General features: G+C 33.0%; 1 protein-coding gene across 5 annotated transcripts; it reads left to right on the forward strand.

Annotated features, from left to right (window-relative positions):
* Positions 1–1,106: 1,106 nt before the first annotated feature.
* Positions 1,107–7,698, forward strand: Mer (ezrin/radixin/moesin family protein merlin). 5 transcript variants are annotated; one of them, XM_077433956.1, is made up of 14 exons: positions 1,107–1,695; positions 2,439–2,568; positions 2,641–2,846; positions 2,916–3,040; positions 3,128–3,230; positions 3,312–3,518; positions 3,597–3,701; positions 3,930–4,061; positions 4,132–4,278; positions 4,373–4,468; positions 4,576–4,668; positions 4,744–4,940; positions 5,022–5,142; positions 6,815–7,698. In XM_077433956.1, the coding sequence occupies exons 1-14, from the start codon at positions 1,609–1,611 to the stop codon at positions 6,851–6,853; spliced, it is 1,788 nt and encodes a 595-aa protein (XP_077290082.1). In that variant the 5' UTR covers positions 1,107–1,608; the 3' UTR covers positions 6,854–7,698. The 5 variants fall into 5 exon arrangements, with proteins under 5 accessions (XP_077290082.1, XP_077290081.1, XP_077290083.1 ...); XM_077433955.1 differs by lacking the exon at positions 6,815–7,698 and having other exon boundaries at positions 5,022–6,674; XM_077433957.1 differs by lacking the exon at positions 6,815–7,698 and having other exon boundaries at positions 4,873–4,940; positions 5,022–6,376.
* Positions 7,699–10,022: the final 2,324 nt, after the last annotated feature.

Genomic DNA, 10,022 nt, shown 5'->3' on the forward strand with positions numbered 1-10,022 from the left:
CCACTGGCTTTATTTCAAATAGGTGTTATTTGAAGCAGGAAAAATAAAAAAAAATGATATTCTCCACAGCAATACGTTATTATAAATTTTGATTTTTAGCACTACTCCAAAAATTAAGCAAAGAAAAAATTAAATCAACTTTTACTGAAATATGTTGTGGGAATCTCGTCATATTCATCAAAACATTTACTGCGACGCAGAATACATTCCCAAAACCGGTTGAAGCACACCTGCAGCCATTAAACTAAACTCAAGCGGAACGGTGCCAAAACCTTCGAGAAAGCTCCGAGAAAGTATTAAACTACATCGAGCGGAACGGTGCCAATCGTTCCAGAAAAGTCTACCCCATCGACAAAAACACATTCCTCGCATACGCATCAACAACAGCCAGCAGCCAGAAACACTATAAAAGGAGGTACAACCCAAACAACGCCAGTCGACCCACAGCAGCAAGCGTCGACACACAGCAGCAGACCAGTCGACATCCAGCTCCTGACCTGCCACCACTACACTACGCGGACTTGGAAGATCAACCAGCCGAACGAGCCAGCAACACACTGCCGTATCCAGAGACCTTCCGAACATAGCCGAACAACGAGCCAGCAACACACTGCTGCATCCAGAGACCTTCTGAACATAGCCGAACAACGAGCCAGCAACACACTGCCGCATCCAGAGACCTTCTGAACATAGCCGAACAACGAGCCAGCAACACACTGCCACATCCAGAGACTTGCTGAACATAGCCGAATGCCGAGCCAGCGACACTCTACCATATCCAGAGACCGCTGAACGACATACTTTTGCCCACATATTCTAATACATTTGTACAATATTTAGGCAAACAATAAAACTTTATTAAAACAAGCACAACACATACCTACCCCGCCTACAATGTAATAAAAATGTCATGTTTATCTTCGACCTCCATACAACGAATTAAAATAATAAACAAACGTCAATTGACAATAAATTGATGCAGTGAATAGGAAGACCGTTGAGGGCGTATAATATAACGTCTTTAACGGTTCGGCGATTACTAGTCAAATGTGAACCGGTCACTGGACAACCGGTCGCTTTAGATCGGTCACACGTGATCACCCGTCACATTAAAACTGGTCACACCCTAAAACAGGTCACGAGAAAACTTGTCACACCCTAAAATCGGTCAACCAGTTTTATCGTGACCGATTTTAGGGTGTGACCAGTTTTAGTGTGACGAGTGATCACGTGTGACCGATCTAGAGCGACCGGTTGTCCTGTGACTGGTTCACATATGACTAGTAGTCCGTTTACCTCTTTAACGTCACCGGATTCGTGTTTTTCAACTTAAAAATTCAAGTGGCCAACACTTGGAGCAAAATGAGTAAATTCGGCAGTGGTAAATGTACATAAGTGTGGTATGCTGTGGCCAAATGGGCAGTGCACTAGTGTAGAGGGGAGTAGTGTCGTTTCGTAGCCTAGTGGCAGTGGCAGTGGCAGTGGCAGCGGCAGATGCAGGCTGGCTGGTAAGGGAGAATCGAGTCAGTCACGGAAGGCGGGTAAGGGTCGACGAGCGCAGTGTTTAGTTGCGTGGGTGAGTTTTGTTGGGGCGAAGGCCAGGGGGCGATGCCGCCATTCAAAAGGAAGAAATCGCCCAAGTCGTTCCCCGTCAAGGTGTGCACGCTCGACGCAGAGCTCGAGTTCGACCTGGAGGTGAGCCATCCTCTTTCTCTTCACCATTCATCATTCATCATTCATCATCAACCACACCTCTCACTCTCACTCTCACTCTCAACCCACAACTGTCAACTGTCATCCTTCTCCGTGTTCTTCACCCTTCACCTCGTTGCACTGTGTTGTTGCGTTTTCCTTTCTCGTTGCCAGATGTTCCTCTTTCCATTTATGACAATTAGATAATCCTCTATACCACAAATTTACCGCAGCCCAATATCAAACTACGCTAACTTTTTCCTTATCGACACTTTAATTGTCAAAAATATTGAGTAAATAAAACAGTGAAAGGAAATAACAAATTCTTATGTAAATGATTACATTTTCATATTTATTATTATTACATACATATTGCATATGCTTAGCCGTTTTTAAAGCACTCTCTGTAAGAATTGTAAATAGGTTTTTGAGCTCTTTTTCCTATTATGCTGTAGATTAACATTAGAATAATATAATACTATGATTAATAACCAAATAAAATAAAATTGTAAAATAGAAAATGATCAGTAGATCAGTAGCTATTAAAATAGATATAAGATGTATTGTGAACATAATTTCGTAATAATAAAAAGCATTTAAAAATAAAAAAAGCACTCTCTGTGCAAATTTAACTGTGCATTCTACTTACAAAACTAACATCGCGTTTTATAAGCAATTTAAAATATTTATTTATTTTCTTTTAATTCCACATTAAATAAGGTTAATATGTATTTTTTTTTTATTAGTGGCGTTCAACTGGCAGAGATCTGTTTGATTTAGTGTGTCGCACAATAGGACTAAGGGAAACGTGGTATTTTGGTCTGCAATATGAAGATTCAAAGCAATTCATCTCATGGCTAAAGCTGGATAAAAAAGGTAGAGCCTCTTTTTATTTATTTTTTTGACTGCTGTAAATTCGTATTTTCATTGTGCAATTGTCTTTTCCAGTTCAGGATCAATGCGTATCTCAACAACCCACAACTCCTTTTGTGTTTCTCGGTAAATTTTATCCAGAAGACGTCGCCGAAGAGCTCATACAAGAAGTAACCCAGCATTTGTTATTTCTGCAAGTGAAACAAGCTATACTCAGTATGGACATTTATTGCCCACCCGAAGCTTCCGTATTATTGGCGAGCTATGCGGTTCAAGCTAAAGTAAATAATATTGCGAAGAAAGTTTAAGTAAATAAATATGTGTATTAATTTTAAATATTTAATTTATAGTATGGTGATTATGATGATTCATCATACAAACCAGGAATGTTAGCAAGTGAAGATTTGCTTCCACAGAGAGTAATTGATCAATATCAGATGACGCCAGAGATGTGGGAAGACCGAATAAAAATTTGGTACAAATAGTATATTGAAATAGTCATATTTTACTGTTTAATGTTTAATTTTATATATCTCGTAATTTATAAATACATATTTTATAGGTATGCAGATCATAAAGGTATGTCTAGAGATGAAGCAGAAATGGAATATTTGAAAATTGCCCAAGATTTGGACATGTATGGCGTAAATTACTTTGCTATTAATGTAAGTATTTCAAATAATATTCAAATATTAAATATAGTCATTAAATCATTGAAAATAATAATTTTTATTATTTTTTTGTAGAATAAAAAAGAAACTGATCTGTTTTTGGGTGTAACCGCTCTTGGATTAAATATTTACGAGAAAGATAAAAAATTAACACCCAAAACAACATTTCCATGGTCTGAAATAAAACATATATCTTTTGACGACAAGAAGTTTGTTATTAAATTCATAGATAAATCATCAACAAATTTTATATTTTTCTCTCCCAAAGGAATGAATAAATTAGTAAGTTTAAATTTTATCTTTGCGTCATATAAGCTTTTGTATCATTTAATTATATTATCAATCAAATTTTTAATTTAGATTTTAGATTTATGCATTGGTAATCATGATTTGTATATGAGGCGTAGAAAACCTGATACCATGGAAGTCCAACAAATGAAAACCCAAGCAAAAGAAGAAAAACAGGTGAATTTTAAAAGTAAATATATTAAAAACGCTTCTTGTACCTTTGATAACAATAACCTACTAACTTATTTCTATTCTCCGATTTAATTATTGCTTAATTAGAGTTTCCTCTAAATATTGACCTAATCAATTCACGTTACTTTTTAACGCCGATATATAAACAAATTATTGTACATAAAGGTGTTTTTAATAATTATCTAAAATATACTTTATTAAAAAAAATTGTAGAGACGTCAAATCGAAAGAAATAAGTTAGCAAGGGAAAAACAGTTACGAGAAACTGCAGAAAGAGATAGAGCTGCTATGGAACAACGATTATTACAATACCAAGAAGAAATTAGACTTGCGAATGAAGCATTGGTAAGTGAAAGTTTACAAATAAATTGAGTTGTGTTTGGTTTACGTTTTTAATCGACTGATTTATTTTTAGCGACGATCAGAAGAAACTGCTGATCTTTTAGCTGAGAAAAGTCGTGTAGCCGAGGAAGAAGCTTCTTTATTAGCTCAAAAAGCGTCAGAAACCGAACAAGAAATGTCTCGATTGAGACTTAGTGCAATACAAACGGAAGAAGAAAAAGTAAGTTAGATTTAGCATATTAAGATCATTTCTTATACTAAATATTACAATTCTAATCACTGTGTTGTTATTTTCAATTAAATTTTATTTGTAGATTCATTTGGAAAGGAAAACCAGAGAGGCAGAATTTCTTACTGCTAGATTAGTTGAAGAATCTGAAAAACGTGCTGCGGAAGCGGACAGATTGAAGGTATTTTTGGAAGAAACTTTCTGTTTAAAATTTTTTTTGTATGCCTTTTTATATTATTAAACATACTATGTATATATAATATATGTATGCATATCTTAATTTCTCAGAATGAATTACTGGAAGCAAGAGTTGCTGAAAAGCAAGCAAAAGAAAACCTTTTACATTTTCTTAGTAGGAATACTACCACCCCACTTGCACAAGTAAATTATATCATAATAAAATAATCTGAAAATCGTTTATAACTGTAATTTAATTTGAACCTTTTCATTTTGCAGACACCTATACCATCAATATTATTTCCATCTTCGTGCTCTTTACCTACAGATTTGCAAACCGATTTAGAATCTTTACACATATCAGGCAGAGAGCTGGACACTTTAGGCATGGAGCCATTAGTAACAGAGCTCACTTCATATGAATTAATGGGTGATGGCGATATACAAGAACTCTCGTTGGAAATAGAAAAGCAACGGTAAGTTATATTAAAATGTTTTTACGTTAATAAATTACTAGATGTCTTGGAATATCTCTGATGTATTTAATTTTCTTACAGAGTGGATTATCTTGAAAAGTCAAAACATCTACAAAATCAACTGCGCGATTTGCGTTCTGAAATTGAAGTTCTAAAGGTGGACGAGAAACAGTCTGAACTCGATCAACTTCACGATGAACAAGTAAGAATGGGTGAAACCAAGTATTCTACTTTAAAAAAAGTCAAATCAGGGTCAACTAAAGCAAGAGTAGCATTTTATGAAGAATTGTAAAATTGTAATTGTTTGTGCCTTCTATAGAAAAATTATTCTAAAAATTTATTTAACATTATACAAATGTATTTGACTATTTTCGTACTGAAAAGCAAACGATTCAAAAATGTGTCCTTTCCCTATATTTAAAAAAAATAGCACATAAATGATTTTATTTTTAAACAATTTAACATTCTGGTCTCGATTTATGATTTTGACATAAGAATTTTACAATTCTGTTTTTTGAATTCTGCATTATTCAGTCTGGTAAACTTAGTTTTAAATAATAATTGTTTTCGTCTGTGTATCATCAATCAGTCTTGTGTTCATAGTTAGGTTTGTGAAGTCACTCACAAAGCAATTGTTCAAAATTTCGTACGAAATTTGAAATCATTATCATATTTTCACACTGTGTGTCTTAGTCATTTTTGTACTCTACGAATTAGAGTATGGGTTTTCTTGGCTGGATAAATCAAAGAAAACTTACTCACTGCACATTATAACGCAAATTTTGCTCGGCGTAAAGGCTGTTTGTAAACAAAGTGTATTAAATTTGCACAAATTATGTATTTTCATATTTAAAAATTGTTACATTTCTAAACTTTTATTAACATTTTGTTATTTAACACTCATGTTATAGTTCACATTTGCCTTTAAGTAATAATATTTTTATAAGCCTAATATTTCAGCCTTTTTCAGAAATATATTTTTATGTTGTTTACAAGTAATTGGAATATTAGATAATTTTTTCCACAGTTTTTTTTTTCCACAGTTTTTTTTTATAGTTTCAATTGTATTGTGTTTTCAATAGAGCCTTATGTAAGGTTATATTGTAATTTGTAAATGTATTATAGTTTTGCGTAACTCATACCCGTGCCTTATATACTAATTTACTTTTTGTAAATAAGTTGTTTTCACATATTATAAATTTAGTCCATGACAAATTTCATTAAATATCTACATATATGTATAGTCTAGGACTCAATTAAATGTATAAATTTGTATTTTAAATAGTTTATATTTTTTTATATTGCCTTATACCAAAATGAAACGATATTTCTTCCTATAGTATGTAAGAATGAATGTTAAGTTATTGTATTATAAAGACAATAAGTGAATCGTCCATTGTTGATAAGCAAACAAACAATATTAATAAAAACACTTTAAAATAATTTATTTAGTTCTTATTGTTTCCACTTATTTTTTCTATTCATTTTGGGCCAAACCTTTAGGGTCGATGAGGCAAGACATCACAAGATCTAAAATATAAATTGTAAAACGAGAAAATCATACCTTCAGTATTGTATCATATCGAAACTTGTATGAAACTAAAGCTTAGATCATTCTTTGTTCATCGTCATTTGTTGTATGTTTCTTATATCAAGATCGTACCCTCCATGTGATTATTTTTTTTGTATGAAAGTTGGTATTTTAAAGATTGCTGTAATAGATTATAAATACTTTTAAATAAAATTATGTGTTATTTAGACATCTTCCATTCGCCATCGTCCAACAGTCCAATCTAAATCTTAGTCTACACCTAAATTCGATATCAAAAATATTCTCATGATTGATTTATAAGTACTATTCATAAAAATTTCAGAGCCATTCAACCTTTCCTGATGATCATCACCTACTATGACGATATCTAGACAGTAACCGACAGGCGGAATTACTTTCAAGGGGACCAGACGATAGTGAAATGTCAGATGATGGTCCGGTTTCGTTGACAAATTCACGAATCTATTTTCATTCATTTAAAAAAATTGCATTACACGTATGTACATACATAAGTTAGCAACCCTTTAATTATTCTTATGATGGTGTGTATCAGTATTTGAAAAGAGAGGGTACAGTGAAAAATGTGTTATAACTTTTATTCTTTTTTTACGAGCTTTTTTGAGTGCTTCGTCTAATATTGATTTTTATGCATATATGGCATTGCCAAACGATTCGATCGTTATTGTGAATGTGTACGCCAATATTTTTAGATATTTAGAGTTGAAAAGGATCTATCTGTGATACTGATTATTGAAATTTATAAAAAATTATATTAGGTAAGACTTAATATAGGTAATATAATTGTTTATTTCGAAATATTTCTTATTTTTCTTATACATATATAATTATGTCATTCATGCCTGAAATTTATATTCTGTTTTGATCAAGGGGGTGCATATGTTATTTTAACATCTCCCTGGTTGAGTTTCTGGTATTCCTCATTAGATTTTGATAGAAAATTCCAAAATTATCAGCCTAGTATGTCAAGATTGTTAATAAAGACTGGGTAATTCTTACTTGGTCAACTTATTCGCTATGAATCTAGAAATCTTCCCTTGTAAGTTTCAGCATTCTACCACTGACATCATATGTACATATTATTATGTAGTTATGTATAGTACATTTATAAGTTTATAACAAGCAGGGCTGCAATGGCAGTTTAAAATTTTGGGCCTCGTAAAAAATATCAGTCCCCCCACTTTATTTAATAAAAAAAAAAATAAACTGATTATCCGAATAGTTTTATTTTATAATACACATGTAAATAATGGAAAACGGATTATTGCGCAAATTGCAATCGCGCGCATGACAATCGTTGCCACAAAAATAGCGAATATGGAATATCTGGTACTCGAGTTCTCGTTAGTACAATATTTCGCGTGGTTAGCTTTCCATTGATGGAGTTTTTGGGTTCCAAATGTTCCGCGATTGAGATCTTAGTGACATGCGCGACATCGCTTTTTGCGGAATAATCATTGAACCGTAAAATAATATAAAAAAAAACTAAATTATGATAAACGTGGAATAATTGTCACTACTGTTAAAAAAAAAACTTCAATACAATTTATGTATGTAATACATTAAGACAATACGAAACACCGGGCGCACTTTGGTGGGGGCGACATAGGAGAGCGAAGCGTGCGCGCGGTCGCACTTGTTGCAGTGTACAGTTACAAACATTTCGATTCTCTTTTTAAACTATGGAAGGTACAAACATAACAAATCAATATATGTACATATATTAGTATATATGAATATAACCGTTCGTAACGGACCTGTTTTTGACATTTTTTTCTACAAACATGGATTTTCGTGCATCTGGCCACTAGTTTCAAATAACATTGTGTCAATATCAAATACATATATTGCGTAAAAATATGTATATTTTTCAAAATATACAGACACATACTAACATTTTTCTAGACCATGAAAACGTGATCAGTGATCGATTCTGAGTTAGAATCAGTCAAAATCTCGTGTTCGAATTTTCGCATGATCACAAAACTTCATCCACATATTGTTACTACGTATGTACATAGATCATCATATATAATAATAGTTGTTTTACCCGGCTTCGCTCAGTATTTGTACATGGCGAATCTAATCGTAAATATTCATTTGTTTTTTATTAAATTTATTTGAATCGAAAAAAATATAATATTCAACCAATTGAATTGTCGTCATAGAAACTTTGTTTTGTATACGAAGTTCCCAACCAAAGATACTTACATACAAAGTCTCTTTTGAAATTATCATATATTAGTTTTACCCGGCTTCGCTCAGTATTTGTAATATAAACAGCGTAAACATGGCGAATCTAATAGTAAATATTCATTTGTTTTTTTATTAAATTTATTTGAATTGAAAAAAAAAATCGACTCGTCGTCATAGAAATTTTGACTTGTTTACGAAATTCCCAACCAAAGGTATATACATAATTACATACAAAGTCTCTTTCGAAATTATATATTAGATAATATATAATATCGCTATTCTGTCTGTGTGTCTGTCTACATATCTGAGATAACGCTCGCCGTACTATAATAGTTGTTTCGATTCGACATACATATGTACGTTACCACTGCCAAAACGTTGATACGATACAATAATAAAATAAAAAACTTCTATATATACTAATTGCTACCAATGTTTCCTCTTGTTAGAGAATTTACCGTTAGCTAATTTTTCTATTGGTGTTTTATATTGTTTACGTGTAGGTAGGTAGATAATTTTTACCATTTTTTTTTCATATTAAACAATTAAATATAAATATATTTAAAAGGCATTTGAAAAAAATTCAACCGCGCGAGGATCGAATACATGACCGAAGAAAGATTTCGTTTAATTTTTTTTATTTAATAACTTAATATGCCAACACCCATGCGATAATATTGTTGCGTAGGGGTGGGTGGAGGATCCAAGTAAAAGGCCAACAGTCGTTTCACAGCATTTATTGATGATTCAGGAGATACTCGCATTGCCAGTGCTAAGTCCAGAATGACCTGATATCGCCTACGTACCGCCTTATAAAGGGTAGATCTCTCAGGACGCCTAATCTGTTTACCTGTTGTATAGTCACGTATTCGGATATGTATTTCCACGACATTGGGTCTCCCCGTACCGATTCTGAGAAATAACTAATAACGGTCATTGTTTAGCCTAAATGCACTTAGAGTCCAGATATAATATTTGGAAGTAAGTGCATGCATTTAGTTAATCCGATAACAGATATCCGTTGGTCTAAGTGCAATTCGCTCAATCCGCGGCGTACGTAACATTATGTTATCGGGTACAACACTTGGGTTCGTTGTTCAATTGTTGTAAATGCTTTGTTAAAGGTTCGCCGAGCCTTTTTTTTGCACTCTATCTTTGTAAATAGAGCCAAACCGACCCGATTCCTGGAAAAATCCGCAGTATCCGCAGTCTAGTAATAATACCGAGAATTGAATGTTAACTGAGATAAATAATAAAATACTACCCCTTATTACGAAAAAAAGCCTAGGGATTCTTCGCATGTACCTCGTAAAATA

Source organism: Arctopsyche grandis, chromosome 6 (genome assembly GCF_051622035.1).
Source record: "Arctopsyche grandis isolate Sample6627 chromosome 6, ASM5162203v2, whole genome shotgun sequence".
NCBI lineage: Eukaryota > Metazoa > Arthropoda > Insecta > Trichoptera > Hydropsychidae > Arctopsyche > Arctopsyche grandis.